General features: G+C 44.1%; 1 protein-coding gene across 2 annotated transcripts in view; it reads left to right on the top strand.

Moving 5' to 3' along the window:
- Nucleotides 1–10,685: 10,685 nt before the first annotated feature.
- Nucleotides 10,686–26,099, top strand: part of LOC106589075 (importin subunit alpha-7-like) — a 28,919-nt gene continuing 13,505 nt past the window's right edge. For both annotated transcript variants that reach the window (XM_082970249.1, XM_082970250.1), the window contains exons 1-11: nucleotides 10,686–10,835; nucleotides 15,241–15,374; nucleotides 15,772–15,967; nucleotides 16,295–16,389; nucleotides 16,635–16,766; nucleotides 16,877–16,965; nucleotides 17,077–17,176; nucleotides 21,958–22,121; nucleotides 22,216–22,420; nucleotides 23,498–23,625; nucleotides 25,522–25,712. In XM_082970249.1, the coding sequence (XP_082826375.1) occupies nucleotides 10,832–10,835; nucleotides 15,241–15,374; nucleotides 15,772–15,967; nucleotides 16,295–16,389; nucleotides 16,635–16,766; nucleotides 16,877–16,965; nucleotides 17,077–17,176; nucleotides 21,958–22,121; nucleotides 22,216–22,420; nucleotides 23,498–23,625; nucleotides 25,522–25,712 (1,438 nt within the window). In that variant the 5' untranslated portion in view covers nucleotides 10,686–10,831. The remainder of the gene's footprint in view (nucleotides 10,836–15,240; nucleotides 15,375–15,771; nucleotides 15,968–16,294; nucleotides 16,390–16,634; nucleotides 16,767–16,876; nucleotides 16,966–17,076; nucleotides 17,177–21,957; nucleotides 22,122–22,215; nucleotides 22,421–23,497; nucleotides 23,626–25,521; nucleotides 25,713–26,099) is intronic.

Below are 26,099 nucleotides of genomic sequence, written 5' to 3'. Positions count from 1 at the left end.
TTGAGTCAATTGGAGGTGTACCTGTGGATGTATTTCAAGGCCTACCTTCAAACTCAGTGCCTCTTTGCTTGACATCATGGGAAAATCAAATGAAATCAGCCAAGACCTCAGAAAAAAAATTGTAGACCTCCACAAGTCTGGTTCATCCTTGGGAGCAATTTCCAAATGCCTGAAGGTACCACGTTCATCTGTACAAACAATAGTACGCAAGTATAAACACCATGGGACCACGCATCCATCATACCGCTCAGGAAGGAGACACGTTCTGTCTCCTAAAGATGAACGTACTTTGGTGCGAAAAGTGCAAATCAATCCCAGAACAACAGCAAAGGACCTTGTGAAGATGCTGGAGGAAACAGGTACAAAACTATCTATATCCACAGTAAAACGAGTCCTATATCGACATAACCTAAAAGGTCACTCAGCACGGAAGAAGCCACTGCTCCAAAACCACCATAAAAAAGCCACCCTATTGTTTGCAACTGCACATGGGGACAAAGATCGTAATTTTTGGCGAAATGTCCTCTGGTCTGATGAAACAAAAATAGAACTGTTTGGCCATTGTTATGTTTGGAGGAAAAAGGGGGGGCTTGCAAGCCAAAGAACACCATCCCAACCGTGAAGCTTGGGGGTGGCAGCATGTTGTGGCGGTGCTTTGCTGCAGGAGGGACTGGTGCCCTTCACAAAATAGATGGCATCATGAGGAGGAACATTATGTGGATATATTGAAGCAACATCTCAAGACATCAGTCAGGTAGTTAAAGCTTGTTCGCAAATGGGTCTTCCAAATGGACAATGACCCCAAGCATACTTCCAAAGTTGTGGCAAAATGGCTTAAGGACAACAAAAACAAGGTATTGGAGTGGCCATCACAAGCCCTAACCTCAATCCTATAGAAAATGTGTGGGCAGAACTGAAAAAGCGTGTGTGAGCAAGGAGGCCTACAAACCTGACTCAGTTACACCAGTTTTGTCAGGAGGAATGGGCCAAAATTCACCCAACTTATTGTGGGAAGCTTGTGGAAGGCTACCCGAAATGTTTGACCCAAGTTCAACAATTTAAAGGCAATGCTACCAAATACTAATTGAGTGACCCACTGGGAATGTGATGAAAGAAATAAAAGCTGAAATGTATAATTCTCTCTACTATTATTCTGACATTTCACATTCTTAAAATAAAGTGGTGTCCTAACTGACCTAAAACAGGGAATTTGTAATAGGATTAAATGTCAGGAATTGTGAAAAACTGAGTTTAAATGTATTTGGCTAAGGTGAGTGCAAACTTCCGACTTCAACTATATATATATAAATATATATATATATATAAATTATTTTGTTCACTGTAGGCCTCTACTTGAATGCATATTCTACAGGCTACCACAATCCTAAATGTTACCTTTATTTTCAATGTGAATGAATCACATGACTGCTATACAGTTGTTAGTGAATGTTGCACTAAAATGTCACAATGACAATGTTTCAGTACATGTTACACTAAAGTAACAATGTTACCATGTATGTTACACTAAAGTAACAATGTTACCATGTATGTTACATTAAAGTAACAATGTTACCATAATATTACAATAAAGTAACAATGTTGAAATACATTGATGGTTGTTGTTTTTTTGTCTTTGCTCTCAGTATTCATATCGGTGTTGTATAAAGGGTTTTTGATATGTCAAATAGTCACACTAGAATGTGATGGGGCATTCTAGTGGCAATGCTGGGGACTGCCAGTTAAAGAGTTTTAAATATGTTAATAACTGGGCTGGGATATATAAGAATTTTGATGACAGCATAGCAGAAATATGTTAATTCAGTATACATCACATTATCCCACCTGTCACAATTGTGACCGACCATAAAACAAACTTTTTCCACCTACTTTTTACCATGAAAATTTCGGAAAAAAAAATAACGATTGATTATTTCAAAAGGTTAATAATGACACACGGTTTGGATATTTTCATGTCTTGGAAAAATTCGGGATTAAATGGGTTAATAAAGGTGTGCCCCAGGGTTCCATTTTAGGTCCTGTGTTCTCAATTTTTATTAATGATTTGGGAAATGTGATGCAACCAGCAAAGTTACATCTATCTGCAGACGATACAGTCATATATTCATGTGCTCCTTCTCTGGTTCAGGATGTTGAAGAGCTCCCAGACTGCTTTTCAGTCACTGCAGGCCTCCCTTTATGGCCTCAAACTGGTCTTGAATGTACAAAAAACAAAATTCATGACCTTTACCAGAGCTCGAACTCTGCCAGAGAAGGTTAGCATTGTCACATCTGGTGGCTTATCCATTGACAAAGTGTCATCCTACAAATACTTAGGTTTGTGGTTGGATGACAAGTTGTCCTTTAAAGTTCATATGGATAATCTTGTGACGAAGCTTAAATTGAAATTGGGTTTTTATTTTCGTAATACTAGAAAGAAGCTTGTTCAGGCCACTTTTCTCTCTGCAATTGATTATGGTGACTTGTTGTATATGCATGCAACCTCCTCTGTCTACCAGAGACTGGACTCTGTTTATCATGCAACCTCCTCTGTCTACCAGAGACTGGACTCTGTTTATCATACAACCTCCTCTGTCTACCAGAGACTGGACTCTGTTTATCATGCAGCCTCCTCTGTCTACCAGAGACTGGACTCTGTTTATCATACAGCCTCCTCTGTCTACCAGAGACTGGACTCTGTTTATCATGCATCCTTGCGCTTTATTACAAATGCCAAGTCACTCACCCACCATTGCACATTGTACCAAATGGTAGGTTGGACTTCACTAGTAAATGCACAGAAAGCTACATTTGTATGTGTTCATCTACAAAGCCCTTTTGGGTAAACTCCCTCTTTACCTCTGTAGTCTGGTCTCCTTCCCCACCAGAAGTTACCATACCCGGTCTGCTAGGTGGTTGCTATGTTACCATACCCGGTCTGCTAGGTGGTTGCTAAGTTACCATACCCGGTCTGCTAGGTGCTTGCTAAGTTACCATACCCGGTCTGCTAGGTGGTTGCTAAGTTACCATACCCGGTCTGCTAGGTGGTTGCTATGTTACCATACCCGGTCTGCTAGGTGGTTGCTATGTTACCATACCCGGTCTGCTAGGTGGTTGCTATGTTACCATACCCGATCTGCTAGGTGGTTGCTATGTTATACCATACCCGGTCTGCTAGGTGGTTGCTATGTTACCATACCGGTCTGTTAGGTGGTTGCTACTTAAAGTCCCCAGGACATTCACAGTATTAGGCAAGACTGCCTTCTCTTGAACCAGAGGCATGGAATAGTCTACAATCCATGCCTCATCTAGATAAGTTAGTGCCACTGAATGAATTTAAAATATTGATGGGAGACTCTGTTACAGAGGAGTGTAAATGCTTTGGATCATGTTGTATTGTTGTATGTTTTAACTCTGTAATGTATTGATTGTTGCTGCCTTCTTGGCCAGGTCTCCCTTGAAAAAGAGACTCTGGATCTCAATGGGCTTTTCCTGGTTAAATAAAATATGAAGAGGATGGGAACATTGAAAAATAACTCCGAAATTGTGTTCTGTGTCCTAATTGACCATATTAGAGAAATAAAAAAAATACATATATAATGCAATATCACAATTATCTCCTGGTGGTGCAGAGGGTTAATGACTGCAGAGCTGAAGATTGCAGGTTCAATCCCAAATAATTGAGGCTCAGTTCTAATCTACTAAAAGAGAGGATGTCTTTATTTCGTCCAAATGTATAAAATAGGCAGAAATGCTGAACTTATTTTTTAATTTATCACATACATTTATCACACATCATATAATTCCTACTTTGAGATGCTTGAAATAGTTATCCTAGATGAGCAGAAATAGTTATCCTAGATCAGCAGTCATAGTCTTGGATACCTTATAAATATGGAATTAGTTATGTCTAAGAAGAATAAAAAGGAAGCGTGGACTTCCTGATTGACCATACTGCCATGGCTACAAGATAAGAGAGCTTCCCTGGTGGGCCAGTGAATAAAAGCCCTGGCTTGGGAACCACACGTTGTAGATTCTAAACCCCACATGTGCAGATTGTCAACATATGAAGTGTAAAAATATATATATGGTTGTGTTTGTATGATTACTTGCTGTTCAAATGTCCTATGAATTAAATTAAGGAGCTACAAATTTGCATGCTGACATTGTTGTGGTAATATTAGGTAAAACTTAAATATAACATGTTCTTGACATGTTCTTAGGACCTCCATGACAAGGTAAAATGTAGTTTGCGTGAACATCAATGGAATATTATGTAAAACCTAAAACAAATATGCTACGAACGTCATAAAAACAGACTTTATTGGAAATTGTGCCTATGTGAATAACACAAGAATACTTTTGCAACATCCCAGACAACTCCCATAACCTAATGACATGTTCTGACAGCCTTTGAAGAACTAAGACCAGGTGTTGTGTCAACATTCTGTCAACATCATAGGAATGTTATCACAACTAAGCATATTTGGTGTTTTAGGAACCTAATTCCCACAACCTAATAAATGTTCTGGGAACCTTTAAAGAATTCAGACAGGCTGTTCAGTCAACATTCTTGCAACGTCAAAGGAATCTTTTGTGCACCCTGATATGTGAATGTCAGCACAACTGGAAAGTTTTAGTGTTTTGGGAATATCTTGTCATATCCCTACAAAGTTCCCACAACCTAAAAGAAAATTCAGAGGACCTTTAAAAGAACAGATGAAATGTGTTCTGAGAATGTTCTTGTAAACATCAGGTGAATGTTTTTTTGCATCCGCACAACTGGACAGTTTCAGTGTTTTGGGAACAATGTCTTTTGTTCTCACCAGACTGTTCCCACAACCTAATTAAACATTCTGACAACCTTAAATGTGTTCTAGGAATGTTTTTTTTGCAACATCAGGTGAATGTTTTATACAAACACAAATACAGCAGCCACAGGACAACTTTGTTTGGACATCGTAAAGGACCATTTGCCAAATCTGAAGAGATATAGCTAGATAACGACCTACTTTTGCACTTGGGAAAAAAAACGGTGGACATAGAAAGTCCCAGCTAGCTAACGTAGCTAGCGGAGTCTACAAGGAATCTGCCTCCCGAAAAAGCTTCTCCCAAGCGGGTCTGACACCTACTCCCATTGCCTGCTGCACTACTGCTTGGATTCCACCTGACTATCTGTTCACTGTTTGCCCTGGCCTATCTCCCCCTGTCTGGGACAGGTACCCCCGCCACACTCCCCTCTCTCTTCCGAGCTTTCACTCGCCTCCAGCCCACACTGCAGACTTTGGACTGATCGGAATTTTAGGTAGGCTAATTAACTTGTGAAGTTTATTATATGAGCTTACTCAGAAACACTGAGGATCCACCCCCTTTTTTAAATTTTCGCCTAAAATGACACACCCAAATCTAACTGCCGGTAGCTCAGGCCCTGAAGAAAGGAAATGCATATTATTGGTACCATTTGAAAGGAAACACTTTGACGTTTGTGGAAATGTGAATGGAATGTAGGAGAATATAACACAATAGATCTGGTAAAAGATAATACAAAGAAAAATTATTCCAGCACAGGTGCAATTTAGAGTTTGGCCACTAGATCGCAGCGGTGTATGTGCAAAGTAGACTGATCCAATTAACCATTGCATTTCTGTTCAACATTTTGTATCGAGACTTCCCAAATGTGCCTAATTTGTTTATTAATAACTTTCCATGTTCAAAATTGTGCACTCTCCTCAAACAATAGCATGGTATTATTTCACTGTAATAGCTACTGAAAATTGGACAGTGCAGTTAGATTAACAAGAATTTAAGCTCTCTGCCAATATCAGATATGTCTATGCCCTGGGAAATTCTCTTGTTTCTTACAACCTCATGCTAATCGCATTAGCCTACGTTAGCTCAACCATCCCGTGGAAAGGACACCGATCCCGAAGAAGTTAAATTAACTAGTATAGGCCTACTATTTATGTATTTAAGCTTATACTTTTATAGCCTACTGGACTGAGAGAGCTATTCCCTCAAGTTATCTTGTTGGGGCGAGTGACTCTTTGACCCTTTAATGGCTAGCCCCAAGTCATTATATTTTTTTCTTGTGCTTTATGCTATTTGCCTCATGACTCCTGTGTGCTTTGTTGACTATGAACATGCTTGTTTACCCGACCGTGGGACAGACTGTGTTTGTTCACACACTCGGGACATTGACTCTCTATTGGTTACACGGTTACAATTTTTTTTTACAATTTCAGGTTTTCAAAGGAACAGAAAGGTACGATATGAACCGTATTTTGGGGGGTTTTCCTGGTTGGAACAGAACCAACAAAACATATATTTTTTTTAAAAGTTAAGTTAGGCTGCAGTCCAAACACTTTATTTTTACTCCCTCAGCCCTTGCCCTAGCCACGAAAACCTGATGCAGTTTGATTGCCATCTTAAGTGGAGGTCCAATTTACTAATGCTCAAGGGAGCGAGTGAACAACTTTGGTCATTTGCAGGGTTGATTTGACTCGCAATTCTATGCAAACTGTAGTCACGTGTCAAACTCGGGTGGCTGCGAAGTGTCAAATTTTATCAAAAAGGCTGCATTTTCAGCATGTCAGAAAAAAAGTATGAAGCAAGCTTGCTAAAACAAATATATACAATACCGTTCAAAAGTTTGGGGTCCTTGTTTTTTTAAAGGAAAGCCAATTTTTTGGTTCATTAAAATAACATCAAATTGATCAGAAATACAGTGCAGACATTGTTAATGTTGTAAATGACTATTGTACCTGGAAACGGCTGTTTTTTTTTGTGCACTGGGGTCTCCAACTCCTCTCTGTTCTGGTCAGCTAGTTTGCGCTATTCTGTGAAGGGAGTAGTACACAGCGAGATCTTCAGTTTCTTGGCAATTTCTCGCATGGAATAGCCTTCATTTCTCGGAACAAGAATAGACTGACGAGTTTCAGAAGAAAGGTCTTTGTTTCTGGACATTTTGAGCCTGAAATCAAACCCAGTAATGCTGATGGTCCAGATACTCAACTAGTCTAAAGAAGGAGAGTTTTATTGCTTCTTTAATCAGAACAACAGTTTTCAGCTGTGCTAACATAATTGCAAAAGGATTTTCTAATGATCAATTAGCCTTTTAAAATGATAAACTTGGATTAGCTAACACAGCGTGCCATTGGAACACAGGAGTGATGGTTGCTGATAATGGGCCTCTGTACGCCTATGTAGATATTCCATTAAAAATCTGCCGTTTCCAGCTACAATAGTCATTCACAACATTAACAATGTCTCCACTGTATTTCTGATCAATTTTATGTTATTTTAATGGACAATAAATGTGCTTTTCTTTCAAAAACAAGGACCTTTCTAAGTGACCCCAAACTTTTGAACGGTAGTGTATATACATTGATTTTAGCGTTGGCAAATTGGCTTAGTCTTGTTGTGGAGCCTATAAAACGTTGCTAGATTCATAAACATGTTTTTTTGTCATTCTGAAATGTATTGGAATAAATTACCAAAATATAAAACTAGCTAGACAGCTATGAGTAAATGTAGCTAGCTACCTGACAGAAGTGCTAGCTAGATAAGTTAGCTTACTAGGTAACGTTACATTAATAATAGCTTTAAGTTGGTTGTTTTTAAGCTCAACTTCAAGATTTCCACCAAGGACGTTGCCTCTCCGATCATCACTCTCCCTCACTTGGTCAAAGGACATTTTAAGGTATACTCGGATGTGACGATGTAAAACGTAATTCAAGAGTTTGAGGGTTTAGGTCCCGAAGGCTGTCTACTTTGAGTTTGAAACTCAGCCTTTGTATCGCTTACCAGTAGGCCTAGCCAACTCACCACCGTGGACTGTTTTAGAGACCGCGAGTTGGTGACGGTCACATAGTTATGCAGCAAGAGCGCATCTTCTTCTTCTTCGATTTAACGGTTTAACAGCGGTTGGCATCCAATAAATGTTGCATTACCGCCACCTACTAAACTGGAGTATAACTACCTCATACTTTGCTGGATTAAAAATAAAAAATAAATAAAAATAAAAACACACCACCTAGCACTACACTCACTAAAGAAATATATATATATATATAAAATAATAATAAACAGCATACTCCACAATTTCCATCTACTTAGTCCAACTTCAGGCCAACAGTCTGAAAGGATGGGATACCAACACTTAATACACCCTGTAACGCTTCTGACGTCAAATCTCGCACACCCAAATACCTCTCTGCAGCTGCCAGCACAACCTCTATTTTCTACGACTTACGTTCCATCCCTGCAGTATTTTTTGTATTTAACTAGGCAAGTCAGTTAAGAACACATTTTCTATTTACAGTGACGTCCTAGGAACTGTGGGTTTACTGCCTTGTTCAGGGGCAGAACGACAGATTTTTATCTTGTCAGCTCAGGGATTCGATATAGCAACTTTTCAGTTACTGGCCCAACACTCTAACCACTAGGCTACCTGCTGGCCCAGTACAGTTGATAACCATTGCTATAAATGCTAAAAATCCAATCTTACTGAAACACATATCACTTGTTGGCCTATCCCTCTGTTCTGGTACAGATCTACTACACACACACACACCACTCCTCCCAGGATCCCTCCCCTTGACCCATCTTCCTCTACTTTCTTCGCTGCCTCAGCATATTACAACTTCTGCACTACTCTAACCCTGGAAACCTCAACCTTCCTCTCTCGCACGGGATATTTCTGATTCCCAGCCCCATGGGTACCCCTACAATTAACACATACCACTACTTTCTCCCAATGCTACACATTCCTTTGTCTCATGCCCTTCTGCACACTTCTCACACCTAGGAACCTCCCTCCTACACACTGCCACATGCCCATAAGCTTGATACCTGTAACACCGTACCTTTATTCGGCACAAAAGCTCGTACAGGATAACTTATATATCCTAACATCACTTTGTCTGGCAAAAAAAACAGACAATAACTCTTCTGTTTCACCACTCACGTCACCCTGTCTGCGTCGCACCAAACGACGAGCATCACAAACACCGGGAATCTTCCCCTTCAGTTGGTCAGTTTTCACATTTACCACTACCACAGTAATCACTCCTTTCACATTTATCACTACCACAGTAATCACTCCTTTCACATTTACCACTACCCCAGTTATCACTCCTTTCACATTTACCACTACCCCAGTAATCACTCCTTTCACATTTACCACTACCCCAGTAATCACTCCTTTTAATGATACCTTTTTCTTGAGAGAAAAACAATTTACATCTCTTGCCCCCATCGCCTGCTGCCTCTGACCAGCAGAAAAACAAACAATTATCACAAGACCACTTCTGGTTCCCCTCACCGATTCCACAGCCGCCCAACTCTGTTTTCACCCACCCTGAAACCACAAATGGATCAGCCAAAAGGCAGGGGTCTACTTTTCCAAAAATGTTCGGTTTTACTACATTGCAGACGCAATCCAACTCTCACGATGTCTGAATACAGTAGGTATTTTAAAACATCAGCTAACCATATCATATGATTATAGCAATCTGATTGGATCCAGCTGTCATTCACCTTATCGGTCACATGGGCTTTCACCTTACTCACAGTGAAGACAAGCATGTCAACTGTAGCCCCGGATTTGATCAAAGAAACAGCTGATTTTCCATCCTGTTAGTTCACTGCTTATGCTACACTGCCCCCTGCGGGTGGTTTTGTGTACTGCGCCTCTCTGTGGAGGCCCCAGCAGGACATCGTAGGACAAACGAGAACAGTAATTTACCACAACTTGTTCGGGGAAAAAGAGACAGAGTGAGAGAGACCGTGCCATACCACATACCATGTGGCTTCTCTGTCAGGTTGAGACTGGTCAACTACTATAGCTTGAATGTATTATTATTGTCGTTAATATTGTTGTTGTAGTTGCTGTTAATGGTAATCACATTTCCACTACTACTATAATTATTGATGCCTTATTGCTGTTGGTCCCACCATTTGTTGTGTTATATGTATACTTTGAGAATGTAAGAAATGTAACTTGCCATGTCAATAAAGTCTACTGAATTGAATTGAAATTGAGAGAGAGAGAGCTTTCAAGGCCAAAGAGAGAGTGATTTTTTTGTTGATGTTTTGTGTCTTCTCTCTTTTGTTTATTGTTTATTTCACTTCCTTTGGCAATGTAAACACTCGTTTCCTATGCCGATGAAGTTCCTTTGAACTGAATTGAATTGAATTGAAAAAAGAGAGAGAGAGAGAGAGAGAGAGAGAGAGAGAGAGAGAGAGATTATTTGCACATCGTTACAACACTGTATATAGCCATAATATGTCTCTATTCATTTGGACCTATTGTGAGTGTAATGTTTACTGTTGATTTTATTTTATATTGTTTATTATCTATTTCAATTGCTTTGACAATGTAAACATATGTTTCCCATGCCAATAAAGCCATTAGAATTGAATTGAAACATATGTTTCCCATGTCAATAAAGCCAATAGAATTGAATTTAAACATATTTAAACATAGAGAGAGAGAGAGAGGGAGAGAGAGAGGTGGATATTAAAATATGTTTGTGCATTTTTTCATTAAAAAAATTCATGAAAACAGTCAGTGGACATCTTTATCAAATTATATCAGAAGAACATTCCACTGATATAATTTGTGACAATGTATTGCGCAATCATTTCATTAGCGCCGTATTAGCGCCCACTAGCGTCCGTGGGAAACTGTGGTATTAAATTTGACATCTCTCGCCTTCCGTATTTCTCCGACGACATATTGTTTGTGAGGAGCAAATTCTGAAAAGCAAACCGAGAAAGAGGATTACAATTGATTTATCTCTAAACACAAGAAGTATCTGTCATTTAAGATAAAATGGGTGAGTTATGATGTTGTGTTTGTAGACCGTATGGTTCATACACGGGACTAGAGAATACTACGCGTTCGAATACATGATTGTCAAATCTCCCCCCACTAGCTAACAAGCTATTGTTATTGTTTTCACCTACAAATTGCAACCTTTCACTGGTACAGTATTATCTTGGTTGTTTAGACGACGTGTCCTTCAAGAAAGTCTACAAATGACATGAGTTGGCAATTTCAGAAGCGAACGCCAACTAACGTTACATGCATCGCCTGCTAACGTTTGGTAGTTAGCTTTTTGCTGTCTTACCAGGTTAATATGGAAGCCAGTAGTACGCAGGTTGTTAGATAACTAGCAAAACATGTTAACGCCGGTCAATTTAACTTGTTGGCGAGTTACTTAGTGAAATGAACAACCAGTCATATCCATGTTACTTTCATATTGATACCTACTGAGAGGTAACTAGGGCGGGTCACACAAACATTGTTTTGTTGGCAAGTTAAGTTAGCTAACTGGTTAGCGTTACGCTAGCTCTCTAAGCCTTAACGTTGCTACCTACAACTTGAGGTTCATAACTGAACTAACTTATCGTTAGCAAAAGCTATTATACGCTGTTGAATTTCTGACTGTATTACCGCCTACTGGGAATGCTCATTAAGCAGCGGAGGCTCCTCAGGGGAGGACCATACTCCTCAGTGAATTTCATAAAAATAGTGAAACATTTTTTTTTTAGATAAAACTATAGTAAATATATTTGTCACCAAATCATTAATTAAAACACACTGTTTTGCAATGAAGGGCTACAGTAGCTTCAAAAGCACTCTTTAGGGTAGGACCATGGTGTAGCTGGAGGACGGCTAGTGTCCGTCCTCCTCTGGGTAGGCTGGGCACATGACATTTTTAACAATGCTTTTTTTTTTTCTCATAAAAACTAGTTCATTGCATCTGCTGTGGAGTCCAGTTTCATAATATTACCATATGTCCCAGCTGATAGTTTTGATGTAATCATGGAAAACAGGCCTTATTTTAGGGCGTTTTTCACCCTGCCAGCTCCTCTTAGTTCTATTGTGTTCCGGACGTTCTATTCTCATTTTATTGTTCTACGTCACAATGCCTGCTTTGCTATTGATGGCAATGAGACCTGCCCACGTTGCTGGTAGTTAAAATGTAAACAACACCAAATAAGGTCGTCCCATTGTTTACTGTAGGGGAGTATAGGTATGTCTGTCTATTTTGCCAAATATCTCACAATGTGTATATTTCGATTTTTTTTTCTTCTCCAAATTGGACACCATTTTAAACATGAGAATCTCCTCTTTCTAATTATGTAATTATTCCTTGCCCACGGACATTCGACTACCCATTAGAGATGATTGCAATAACAGTCTGCTTTCTCTATGATTTGCTTGACCTTCACTTGAACTCTGTTGAACTCTGCATCCAGCAAATGAGTAGATGAAGCATGTCTGGTTGGAGGGGTGTAATGCTGGGCGAAGAACATTCAGAAATCTCTTCCAATGCACATTGCCTGTGAGCATCAGAGGTGAACCAGTTGCATACACAGCTCGAGCAAGACATTAATCAGCATTTCTCTGATTACGTTCGTTCTTCCATTGAGTCAAAAAAACTATTGATTCCAGGAGGACCATGAGCTGTTGCTATCGATAAGGGGTCTGATTCATCATTTTCACCTTGAAAAGAAGTAGAGGGACTTTTGTCAGAGGTTGCTTGTTGTGAGCGCTGAGGGAACTTTATGCACTTGGCCAGATGATTCTGCATCTTTGTTGCATTCTTCACATATGATTTGGCACAGTATTTGCAAATGTACATAGCTTTTCCTTCTACATTAGCTGCAGTGAAATGTCTCCACACATCAGATAGTGACTGTGGCATTTTCCTGTAAAGATGAGAAAAAAATGAGTAAAAAAAAAAATCGCAAATACAATTCCATGTACAGATAAATCGTTAAGCAGTTAGATTAAACAACTCCTTTGTAAGATGGTAGCGAAAACTAACTAGCAGAAATTGTTAACTAGTTTGAAATTGTTTAAACACACTTTGCTGTAGGCTACTACTGAAGTTTACATGCACTAAGTTGACTGTGCCTTTAAACAGCTTGGAAAATTCCAGAAAATGATGTCATGGCTTTAGAAGCTTCTGATAGGCTAATTGACATTATTTGAGTCAATTGGTGTACCTGTGGATGTATTTCGAGGCCTACCTTCAAACTCAGGGCCTCTTTGCTTGACATCATGGGAAAATCAAAAGAAATCAGCCTAGACCCATGCTTGCAAGCCGAAGAACACCATCCCAACCGTGAAGCACCGGGGTGGCAGCATCATGTTGTTGGGGTGCTTTGCTGCAGGAGGGACTGGTGCACTTCACAAAATAGATGGCATCATGAGGAAGGAAAATTATGTGGATATATTGAAGCAATATCTCAAGACATCAGTCAGGAAGTTAAAGCTTGGTTGCAAATGGGTCTTCCAAATGGACAATGACCTCAAGCATACTTCCAAAGTTGTGGCAAAATGGCTTAAGGACAACAAAGTTAAGGTATTGGAGTGGCCATCACAAAGCCCTGACCTCAATCTCATAAATATAGGCAGAACTGAAAAAGCATGTGCAAGCAAGGAGGCCTACAAACCTGACTGTTACACTAGCTCTGTTAGGAGGAATGGGACAAAATTCATCCAACTTATTGTGGGAAGCTTGTGGAAGGCTACCCAAAACTTTTGACCCAAGTTAAATAATTAAAGGCAATGCTACCCAATACTAATTGAGTGTATGTAAACTTCAGACCCACTGGGAATGTGATGAAAGAAATAAAAGCTGAAATAAATCATTATCTATACTATTAGTTTGACATTTCACATTCTTAAAATAAAGTGGTGATCCTAACTGACTTAAGACAGGGAATTTTTACTAGAATTAAATGTCAGGGATTGTGAAAAACTGTTTTTGGCTAACGTGTATGTAAGCTTCCAACTTCAACTGTATATGCAGGCAAGAGTGTGCAAGGTGTTATTGACCGTGTCAGTCTGTCCCACTTGATTACTCACATTTTTCTCTCAACCTGTGTGCACTTAAGTTGTAAACTTTCATTTATAGGCTAGGCTGTAGCAACCTCATGATGGGTATAGGGAAAATTATAGTGTCATGTAGTAGCCTAAACCTGTTGATGTCACATTGAACTGGGTGATTGGAATATGAATGACAGTCATCCAATATGCTGTAATAGAAATAAGGCCATGCACTTCGCCTGTGACGTTACAATCACACTCCATGGTGCCCAGTCTGGCTGCTTCTGGTGACGTGGGTCTGGTGCCCAGTCTGGCTGGTTCTGGTGACTCTGGTCTGGTGCCCAGTCTGGCTGGTTCTGGTGACTCTGGTCTGGTGCCCAGTCTGGCTGGTTCTGGTGACTCTGGTCTGGAGCCCAGTCTGGCTGGTTCTGGTGACTCGGGTCATCCTGGCTGGTTCTGGTGACTCGGGTCATCCTGGCTGGTTCTGGTGACTCGGGTCATCCTGGCTGGTTCTGGTGACGTGGGTCTGGAGCCCAGTCTGGCTGGTTCTGGTGACTCTGGTCTGGAGCCCAGTTTGGCTGGTTCTGGTGACTCTGGTCTGGAGCCCAGTTTGGCTGGTTCTGGTGACTCTGGTCTGGTGCCCAGTCTGGCTGGTTCTGGTGACTCGGGTCATCCTGGCTGGTTCTGGTGACGTGGGTCAGTCTGGCTGGTTCTGGTGATGTGGGTCTGGTGCCCAGTCTGGCTGGTTCTGGTGCCATGATTGAACAAATGCTGAGTCGGGGAAGTTTGGGCGGCTGTCAGGCGGCTGGCAGTTCAGGCGCTTCCTGCTAACTCTGCAATTAAATCACCTGAATATATGTGTTCGTTCTGTCTGACAGCTCACTGCTGGAGAGTAGAGCTTTGTCTGTGATAAGTGTGTGTGCGTTTGTGCGGGCGTTTGTGTGTGTTTTCTGGGTGTGTTTTTGCTGGGTGTTTATTAGGTTTGTGTGTGGATAGTCAGAGACAGTAACTTAGGCTGCATGTAAGACTGAATTTGCATAACTGTGTGTGTGTGTGTGTGTGTGTGTGTACTGCACAGCATATGCTCCAGTGTATTTTTAACTGTGTCCTGGAGCTTGTTATACTGGGGCTTATGTACCCCTGTGTCATAACCAAGCGGTATTACTCCCTGGGATCTGAGACACACACACACACACACACACACACACACACTGACATCCCTGGAAGAGTCTGATTCCTTGGAAATGTTTTCCTTCTCTTGGCAGTGATTTTCCTGCCATCTGTTGCTAAACTTCATTTTGTTAAATGCCTAACCATTCTATGACCAACTTTGTAAAAAGTACTGTGAAAGATTGGATTAGTAGAGATGATTTGTAATGAAGATTGTGTGTTTTCAGAGCCGTCAGCCAGTCCAGCGAAGGATAACCACAGGATGAACAGTTACAAGAACAAAGCCCTGAATGTGGAGGAGATGAGACGCAGGAGAGAGGAGGAGGGTATCCAGCTGAGGAAGCAGAAACGAGAGCAACAGGTAGAGAACCTAACCCACCTGTATAGGACCTAGCCTATAACGCCTAGCCTATAACGCCTAGCCTATAACACCTAGCCTATAGCGCCTAGCCTATAGCGCCTAGCCAACTACTAGTGTCTAAACAGGAGACAGGTACACAACATAACCCACCTGTATAGCGCCTAGCCTATAGCGCCTAGCCTATAGCGCCTAGCCCACTGCTAGTGTCTAAACAGGAGACAGGTACACAACATAACCCACCTGTATAACGCCTAGCCTATAACAGCTAGCCCACTGCTAGTGTCTAAACAGGAGAGAGGAGGGCACCTAGCTCAGGAAGCAGAATCTATAGCAACATAAAACAGCCTAGGGCCACAGCGAACACACTGCTGTGTTGTTTCTCTCCTGTATTTGGCAGCTGTTCAAGAGGAGAAACGTTGACATGTTGAACGAGGAAGGAGTCATGTTTGAGAGTCCACTGGTCGACACGTATGTCACCTCTACAGCCACAGAGGAAGGAGTCCTAACTAAAGACCTGGTGGAGATGCTCTTCTCAGAGGACCCAGAGCTCCAACTCACTACAACACAGTCATTCAGGAAACTACTGTCCAAAGGTACCAGGCTGTTCAGTGAATATCATCAGGTTATTCTGTAACCTGTCTGCGTATGGCTGTGCACCCCTAGTCCTGTTGGCCCTCCTGGGGACCCTCAGACCGCTGGCCCTCCTGGGGACCCTCAGGCCGCTGGCCCTCCTGGGGACCCTCAGGCCGCTGGCCCTCCTGGGACCCTCAGGCCGCTGGCCCTCCTCGGTCTGCAGGCTTTTGCTCCAAGCCCAGCACTCTCAAATGATTCAGCTACCTCCCACTAGGGTGGTAAAGATTGAGTCTATGGTGCTATTTGTTACACTATTACTCATATATTCTCTGTCTGATCTGTTCCAGAACCCAATCCACCTATTGATGAGGTCATCAACACCCCAGGCATTGTAGAGAGGTTTGTAGAGTTCCTGAAGAGGAGCGTCAACTGCACATTACAGGTGAGACCTTTGGAAATAACATTAGGAAAACAGTTTTTATTGGTAAAATATATAAAAGTTAACCCAGACTGGAAAAATGGATGATGGTCAGGCTTGAATGACTAGTAATTCATTGTGGATATCTGTTAATTATTGCGATCTATAATAATATTTCTGTCATTGTATGTTTTTTTTTTTTTGTATCATCAAGTTTTATTATTAATACCAATGTGTCATTAATAAAGTGTGTGTGTGTGTGTGTGTAGTTTGAGGCAGCCTGGGCCCTGACCAACATAGCATCAGGTACATCCATGCAGACTAACATAGTAATCGAGGCTGGAGCAGTACCCATCTTTATAGAACTACTCAACTCGGACTTTGAAGATGTTCAGGAACAGGTAAAGGCCGACCCATGTACATCTAAACAGTCATGGAAAAAAAATGTATTACCAGACCATCTATAATTTATACCTAGTTTCTCTCTCTCTCTCTCCGTTCTCTCTCCCAGGCGGTGTGGGCTTTGGGTAACATAGCAGGGGACAGTCCAGTGTGCAGAGACTACGTACTCAACTGTAACATCCTGCCACCACTATTAATGTGAGAGCACACACAAACACACACTACTGTTTATGCCTTGTGTCCTCTGATGTTATCTACTACTCCATATAAAAATATAGCTCATGGTTCCTCTCCCCGGTTCCTCTCCAGGCTTCTGACTAAATCCACCAGACTGACCATGACCAGGAATGCAGTGTGGGCTCTGTCTAATCTGTGCAGGGGGAAGAGCCCCCCACCTGTATTTGAGAAGGTAACACCCAACCCTATATTCATTTAACGTCTCACGGTAGGAGTGCTGCTCTAAGATCAGTGTTGCCATTTCGATCGTAATTAATACAATTACATGGACGGGGGGGGACCTGATCCTAGATCAGCATTCCTACTCGACGACTCTGAATACTGGTCCTCTGAGACGCTGTATGAATAAGGCCCCAGGTATCTGAGACGCTGTATGGATAAGGCCCCAGGTATCTGAGACGCTGTATGGATAAGACCCCAGGTATCTGAGACGCTGTATGGATAAGGCCCCAGGTATCTGAGACGCTGTATGGATAAGGCCCCAGGTATCTGAGACGCTGTATGGATAAGGCCCCAGGTATCTGAGACGCTGTATGGATAAGGCCCCAGGTATCTGAGACGCTGTATGGATAAGGCCCCAGGTATCTGAGACGCTGTATGGATAAGGCCCCAGGTATCTGAGACGCTGTATGGATAAGGCCCCAGGTCTCTGAGACGCTGTATGGATAAGGCCCCAGGTATCTGAGACGCTGTATGGATAAGGCCCCAGGTATCTGAGACGCTGTATGGATAAGGCCCCAGGTATCTGAGACGCTGTATGGATAAGGCCCCAGGTATCTGAGACGCTGTATGAATAAGGCCCCAGGTATCTGAGACGCTGTATGGATAAGGCCCCAGGTATCTGAGACGCTGTATGGATAAGGCCCCAGATCTCTGAGACGCTGTATGGATAAGGCCCCAGGTCTCTGAGACGCTGTATGGATAAGGCCCCAGGTATCTGAGACGCTGTATGGATAAGGCCCCAGATCTCTGAGACGCTGTATGGATAAGGCCCCAGATCTCTGAGACGCTGTATGGATAAGGCCCCAGGTATCTGAGACGCTGTATGGATAAGGCCCCAGGTATCTGAGACGCTGTATGGATAAGGCCCCAGGTATCTGAGACGCTGTATGGATAAGGCCCCAGATCTCTGAGACGCTGTATGGATAAGGCCCCAGATCTCTGAGACGCTGTATGGATAAGGCCCCAGGTATCTGAGACGCTGTATGGATAAGGCCCCAGGTATCTGAGACGCTGTATGGATAAGGCCCCAGGTATCTGAGACGCTGTATGGATAAGGCCCCAGGTATCTGAGACGCTGTATGGATAAGGCCCCAGGTATCTGAGACGCTGTATGGATAAGGCCCCAGGTATCTGAGACGCTGTATGGATAAGGCCCCAGGTATCTGAGACGCTGTATGGATAAGGCCCCAGGTATCTGAGACGCTGTATGGATAAGGCCCCAGGTATCTGAGACGCTGTATGGATAAGGCCCCAGGTATCTGAGACGCTGTATGGATAAGGCCCCAGGTATCTGAGACGCTGTATGGATAAGGCCCCAGGTATCTGAGACGCTGTATGGATAAGGCCCCAGGTATCTGAGACGCTGTATGGATAAGGCCCCAGGTATCTGAGACGCTGTATGGATAAGGCCCCAGGTATCTGAGACGCTGTATGGATAAGGCCCCAGGTATCTGAGACGCTGTATGGATAAGGCCCCAGGTATCTGAGACGCTGTATGGATAAGGCCCCAGGTATCTGAGACGCTGTATGGATAAGGCCCCAGGTATCTGAGACGCTGTATGGATAAGGCCCCAGGTATCTGAGACGCTGTATGGATAAGGCCCCAGGTATCTGAGACGCTGTATGGATAAGGCCCCAGGTATCTGAGACGCTGTATGGATAAGGCCCCAGGTATCTGAGACGCTGTATGGATAAGGCCCCAGGTATCTGAGACGCTGTATGGATAAGGCCCCAGGTATCTGAGACGCTGTATGGATAAGGCCCCAGGTATCTGAGACGCTGTATGGATAAGGCCCCAGGTATCTGAGACGCTGTATGGATAAGGCCCCAGGTCTCTGAGACGCTGTATGGATAAGGCCCCAGGTCTCTGAGACGCTGTATGGATAAGGCCCCAGGTATCTGAGACGCTGTATGGATAAGGCCCCAGGTATCTGAGACGCTGTATGGATAAGGCCCCAGGTATCTGAGACGCTGTATGGATAAGGCCCCAGGTATCTGAGACGCTGTATGGATAAGGCCCCAGGTATCTGAGACGCTGTATGGATAAGGCCCCAGGTATCTGAGACGCTGTATGGATAAGGCCCCAGGTATCTGAGACGCTGTCCGAACCGCTACAAACTTATGTGGAAAGGGGAGATTGTCGTGAACACGATGATGTTTTCTGTTTTGCACTACGACCCCCCCCCCCCCCCCCCCCCAACTAGTGTCACGGCACTTGTCTAAAGGGGTCCTAAAATTCTAAATCAAATGGCTAAATGATCCATGGGATGGTCATCTTAAAACAATTCCATATGTAAGCACCATCTTAAAACGATTTTGTATGTCTGCTTAGTAATATGAATACCTCTGTTTGGTGTGTGTGCTCCAATAACCGCAACCACACGTTTCTTTTTTTAAACAACACACAAAAAAGCAATATTTAACCTCTATTTGGTGTGTATGCTGCTACATTCACATCTCCTTGAATCTAAACGGTAACAGCTAGCTCAAATAAATATGTAGGTTAACAGCTTGGAGTTGAAAGCAAGTGGCTCATTGAGTTCTGAATCTGAACCTTAACCGCTAGCTAGATGAAGTCAGTCTTTTGGCATCCGGACGCCTATAGTCCCTGATCACAAGTGGTGCACTAATGTAGGTGATGAGGTGTCATTTGACTCGGTCTGGGTTGAATGGAGCTTGTCTGTAATGCTGTGTAATGCCCTTCTGTTAGCTAGCTGCTGGGTTTTATCTGCTAGTGACTCTGGCCAGCCAGAACAAACAAAAGCCCCAGTGACTCAGAGGCTGAGCATGTGACCAGAGGACGGTACGTGACGAGGCAGGAGTTTCTCTCACTCTGTCAATCGGCTAAAGTGTTATCGTTCTCTTCAACTCTGTTTGGCATTAATAGAAGGACAGGAAGCCATTTTTTTTTTAAACTACTACAGATTCACTCAAGGTGAAGGACCTGCTCTTGGCTGTGTCCCAATACCCTTAGATGGTTCCTTTGTTTGTCACCTTTCCCTTACAGTAATGGGATGTTACAGGGTCAGAGAGGGCAGAGTATTCAGCCCTATCAGTAGTGCTAAAGGAGAGAGGGCGTGTTCGAATATCAGTTTCTCTTATCGAAATCATTGACTTAGCACAGAATGCATCCCTATGCATTTTACAAAGGGAATATCAGAACGCAACTCGTGATGTCATATCAGAATGAGGATATCAGAGGTGTGATGTCATATCAGAATGAGAAGATCAGATTTCACAGGTGTGATGTAATGAGAATATCTGATTTTAGAGCGTGTGGGGAGGTCACAATTCTGTTTGTACACTTGTTTACATGGCTATGCTTTTTAATTAAACCTATTTGAAACATGCCATTTATACTTTGTTATTATCCTGGCATTTAATTTTTATTTTTTGGGATATTACTTAGAAATATTAATCAACAAATTTAGAAATGTCACGTTGGAGAGGATCTGTCGCATTTTCCTGTTGACACAACATTAACGTACTCAGAATAAAAGATATACAGTGCATTCGGAAAGTATTCAGACCCCTTGACTTTTTCCACAATTTGTTACGTTACAGCCTTATTCTGAAATGGATTCAATTGTTTATTTTCCTCATCAATCTACACACAATACCCCATAATGACAAAGCAAAAATAGATTTGTAAATGTATATAAAAAATTAACTGATATCACATTTACATAAGTATTCAGTCCCTTTACTCAGTACTTTGTTGAAGTACCTTTGACAGCGATTACAGCCTCAAGTCTTCTTGGGTATGACGCTACAAGCTTGGCACATCTGTGTTTGGGGAGTTTCTCCCATTCTTCTCTGCAGATCCCCTCAATCTCTGTCAGGTTGGATGGGGAGCTTCACTTCACAGCTATTTTCAGGTCTCTCCAGAGACGTTCGATCGTGTTCAAGTCCAGGCTCTGGCTGGGCCACTCAAGGACATCCAGAGACTTGTCCCGAAGCCACTCCTGTGTTGTCTTGGCTGTGTGCTTAGGGTCATTGTCCTGTTGGAAGGTGTCCCAGTCTGAGGTCCTGAGTGCTCTGGAGCCCCCCCCCCCCCTGCGATCAAAACATTTTAGCGGCCCCCCTCATGATAGCAATGGTTTTTTTTAAATGTTATTACGTTCATTTCCTGCAGTTCTGCCCATTTGCCATGGGGCGCAGAGAAAATGTTTCTGTTTTAAAGCAAGTCAGCTGCAGTTCTACACATTTTGCCATGGGGTTGAGGCAAATGTTTGCTGTTTTTAATATAACTGAGCATCAATGGGCCCCACCGCGGTTGCTAGTTTGACAATGCTTACTACAAGTTTAGATTAGCCGTTAGAGAGCATGTCGACTAACTTAGCAATCCTCCTCCCCAAAATTGCTGCCATGGGCTAATTGAGTGACTGCTGATGCACAACCAAATGTAGAAATTGGGCCTACAAAAGGGTAGTCCCACTGTCTGTGCCCCTGTCCCCCATGTTGTAAGTGTCTAGATCCCTCAGGTGTCCCCCTGCCTGCCTAGGTGTCCCCCTGCCTGCCTAGGTGTCCCCCTGCCTGCCTAGGTGTCCCCCTGCCTGGCTGGCTGTCCCCCTGCCTGGCTGGCTGTCCCCCAGGTGTCTCCCTGTTAGCAGGTCCTGTCTAGACTGTTTCCGCAGTGATTTCAATCTGTTGGCAGGCGCCTGCTGGGCTCTGTCCTACCTTTCTGATAGAATACACTAAATGTCCCCCTGTTTGTCCTCTGTCCCCCAGGTGTCCCCCTGTCTGCAAGTCCTGTCTAGACTGTTGTTCAGCAGTGATTCCGATCTGTTAGCAGACGCCTGCTGGGCTCTGTCCTACCTCTCTGATGGACCCAACGAGAAAATCCAGGCTGTCATCGACTCCGGCGTCTGCAGGCGCCTCGTAGAGCTGCTCATGTAAGTGTGTCTGCAGGCGCCTCGTTGAGCTGCTGGTGTGTGTAGACTTTAGGGGCCTCAGCGTAGTAACTTTTTTGAATGTTCTCTCTGTCAGGCACACAGACTACAAGGTGGCGTCTCCTGCTCTGAGAGCAGTGGGGAACATCGTTACTGGAGACGACATCCAGACACAGGTGGTGTTGAACTGTTCAGCCCTGCCCTGTCTGCTCCACCTGCTGAGTAGTCCTAAAGAGTCCATCCGGAAAGAAGCCTGCTGGACCGTGTCCAACATCACAGCTGGCAACAGGGCTCAGATACAGGTGTGGTTCAGACTTTACACACAGACAGACATACGGACTCTACCGGTACCGTACAAATAAACAGACATGTTTATGATAGTTGTACATGACATTGCCAAAAGTATGGGGACGCTCCTTCATATTAGTCGATTCGGCTATTTCAGCCACACCCGTTGTTTACAGGTGTATAAAATCGCGCACAAAGTTCAGTGACTTTTAACGTGTCGCAGTCATAGGATGCCACCTTTCCAACAAGTCATTTCGTAACATTTCTGCCCTGCTAGAGCTGCCCCGGTCAACTGTAAGTGCTGTTATTGTGAAGTGGAAACGTCTAGGAGCAACAACGGCTTAGCCGTGAAGTGGTAGGCCACACAAGCTCACAGAACGGGACCACTGAAGCGTGTAGCGTATAAAAAAAATAATAAAAAAATGTCTGTCCTCGGTTGCAACACTCACTACTGAGTTCCAAACTGCCGCTTGAAGCAGCGTCTGCACAATAACTGTTTGGTCGGGAGCTTCATGAAATGGGTTTCCATGGCGCCGAGCAGTTGCACAAACGCTATTAGACATTCGAGGCAAATGGTTGTGTACCGTGAGTATTCCTGCTGTAGCAGCGTGGTGTAGAGCGTGAGACATCTCAGACACACGTTAGCTAGCGACAACATGTTGTACAGATGTCCAACGAGCAGGTGTCCTCATACAGCTACAGTTCTCTACAGTTACAGATGCATAACACAGACTGGTACAGTTCAGAGACTATAGAGATCCATAGAGATCTTCAAGACCCAGGTACTAGGTATTTTCTTTAGTTTTTTTTGTTTGAATAAAGGAAATGGTTTGTGCTGCTCTCCAGTTTAGTAAGACATCTCTTATCTTTCTATCAACTACTTTTCTCTTTTTCCTCGTGTTCCTCCTCTCCTCGTGTTCCTCCTCTCCTCGTGTTCCTCCTCCTCGTGTTCCTCCTCCTCGTGTTCCTCCTCTCCTCGTGTTCCTCCTCTCCTCGTGTTCCTCCTCTCCTCGTGTTCCTCCTCTCCTCGTGTTCCTCCTCCTCCTCGTGTTCCTCCTCCTCCTCGTGTTCCTCCTCCTCTCCTCTACTAGACGGTGATTGATGCCAACATCTTCCCTGTGCTGATCGACATCCTGCAGAAGGCAGAGTTTAGAACCAGGAAGGAAGCAGCCTGGGCCATCACTAACGCCACCTCCGGAGGAATGCCTGAACAGATCAGGTATAAAGCCACACCCACCTCACCAGGACAGGTGGGCTATGACCCGCACCTCTCACCAGGACAGGTGGGCTATGACCCGCACCTCTCACCAGGACAGGTGGGCTATGACCCGCACCTCTCACCAGGACAGGTGGGCTATGACCCGCACCTCTCACCAGGACAGGTGGGCTATGACCCGCACCTCTCACCAGGACAGGTGGGCTATGACCCGCACCTCTCACCAGGACAGGTGGGCTATGACCCGCACCTCTCACCAGGACAGGTGGGCTATGACCCGCACCTCTCACCAGGACAGGTGGGCTATGACCCGCACCTCTCACCAGGACAGGTGGGCTATGACCCGCACCTCTCACCAGGACAGGTGGGCTATGACCCGCACCTCTCACCAGGACAGGTGGGCTATGACCCGCACCTCTCACCAGGACAGGTGGGCTATGACCCGCACCTCTCACCAGGACAGGTGGGCTATGACCCGCACCTCTCACCAGGACAGGTGGGCTATGACCCGCACCTCTCACCAGGACAGGTGGGCTATGACCCGCACCTCTCACCAGGACAGGTGGGCTATGACCCGCACCTCTCACCAGGACAGGTGGGCTATGACCCGCACCTCTCACCAGGACAGGTGGGCTATGACCCGCACCTCTCACCAGGACAGGTGGGCTATGACCCGCACCTCTCACCAGGACAGGTGGGCTATGACCCGCACCTCTCACCAGGACAGGTGGGCTATGACCCGCACCTCTCACCAGGACAGGTGGGCTATGACCCGCACCTCTCACCAGGACAGGTGGGCTATGACCCGCACCTCTCACCAGGACAGGTGGGCTATGACCCGCACCTCTCACCAGGACAGGTGGGCTATGACCCGCACCTCTCACCAGGACAGGTGGGCTATGACCCGCACCTCTCACCAGGACAGCTTGTGTAATTATAGTGTAGATAGAAGGGTAGAACCAGGAAAGAGGTGGCTGGGGTAGTTGTTTTGGTATTACCTATTACTGCTTTCACCTATTGTCCTTTCAGATCAGAGATTGACCATGGGAGGGGTCAAGAACCCTAGTCATGTCGGAATAGGAAAGAGGGAGGGGTCAAGAACCCTAGTCATGTCGGAATAGGAAAGAGGGAGGGGTCAAGAACCCTAGTCATGTCGGAATAGGAAAGAGGGAGGGGTCAAGAACCCTAGTCATGTCGGAATAGGAAAGAGGGAGGGGTCAAGAACCCTAGTCATGTCGGAATAGGAAAGAGGGAGGGGTCAAGAACCCTAGTCATGTCGGAATAGGAAAGAGGGAGGGGTCAAGAACCCTAGTCATGTCGGAATAGGAAAGAGGGAGGGGTCAAGAACCCTAGTCATGTCGGAATAGGAAAGAGGGAGGGGTCAAGAACCCTAGTCATGTCGGAATAGGAAAGAGGGAGGGGTCAAGAACCCTAGTCATGTCGGAATAGGAAAGGGGGAGGGGTCTAGAAGAGGTGGATTGGTGTTTATTTTTCTCTCCTACTCTTCGTGTGGTCTGAGATTCCAAGCTCGACTGTTTTTCCACGTTGTCCCGGTGATATCAGACAGGAGCTACATTTGGTGAACTTGCGTGTGTCTGAGGCCTGGTTGGGAGCTGTTTGTCCATATTGAGTGTCTTTGCAGTTCTTTTTCCCTGGAATGTCACAAGACAATAACACTCCTGTCTCAAGGCCGCTGCATTTGACAAGCGTCTGGATTGTACCAAACACATTCCATATTTATTACTTAGGTTTCTCGCTCGTTCTCGCTTTCTCCTCTCTTTCTTCGACGACACACTTTGTCTCTTCCCTATTTTTCTTTGAGGTTCAATGCATCTCTCCTTCTCTCTCTTTTTGTTTTTTTAAATCTGTATTTTCTTTCTATCCCCACTCTCTGTCTAGGTACCTGGTGAACCTGGGCTGTATCAAGCCTCTGTGTGACTTGTTGACAGTGATGGACAGTAAGATAGTCCAGGTGTCTCTGAACGGTCTGGAGAACATTCTGAGACTGGGAGACCAAGAGGCCAAGCAGGATGCAGGACCCAGCGGTACCGGCATCAACCCCTACTGCTCTCTCATAGAGGAGGCCTATGGTATGTATATGCAAACATCAACCCCTACTGCTCTCTCTTTGAGGCCTATAGCACGTACAGTGCATTTGGAAAGTATTCAGACCCCTTGACTTTTTTATGTTATTTTTTTTTTACCCCTCAATCTACACACACTACCCCATAATGACAAAGCAAAAAAACAGTTTAGCCATTTTTTGCTGAAATATCACATTTATATAAGTATTCAGACCGATCACTCAGTACTTTGTTGAAGCACCTTTGGCAGCGATTACAGCCTCAAGTCTTCTTGGGTATGACGTTTCTTGGCACACCTGTATTTGGGGAGTTTCTCTCATTCTTCTCAGCAGATCCTCTCAAGCTCTGTCAGGTTGGATTGGGAGCGATGCTGCACAGCTATTTTCAGGTCTC

The sequence above is a fragment of the Salmo salar genome, chromosome 27 (assembly GCF_965601325.2).
Source record: "Salmo salar chromosome 27, fSalSal1, whole genome shotgun sequence".
Taxonomy (NCBI): Eukaryota; Metazoa; Chordata; class Actinopteri; order Salmoniformes; family Salmonidae; genus Salmo; species Salmo salar.
The sequence above is the reverse complement of the archived record's forward strand: the minus strand, read 5'-3'. Positions and strand labels throughout refer to the sequence as shown.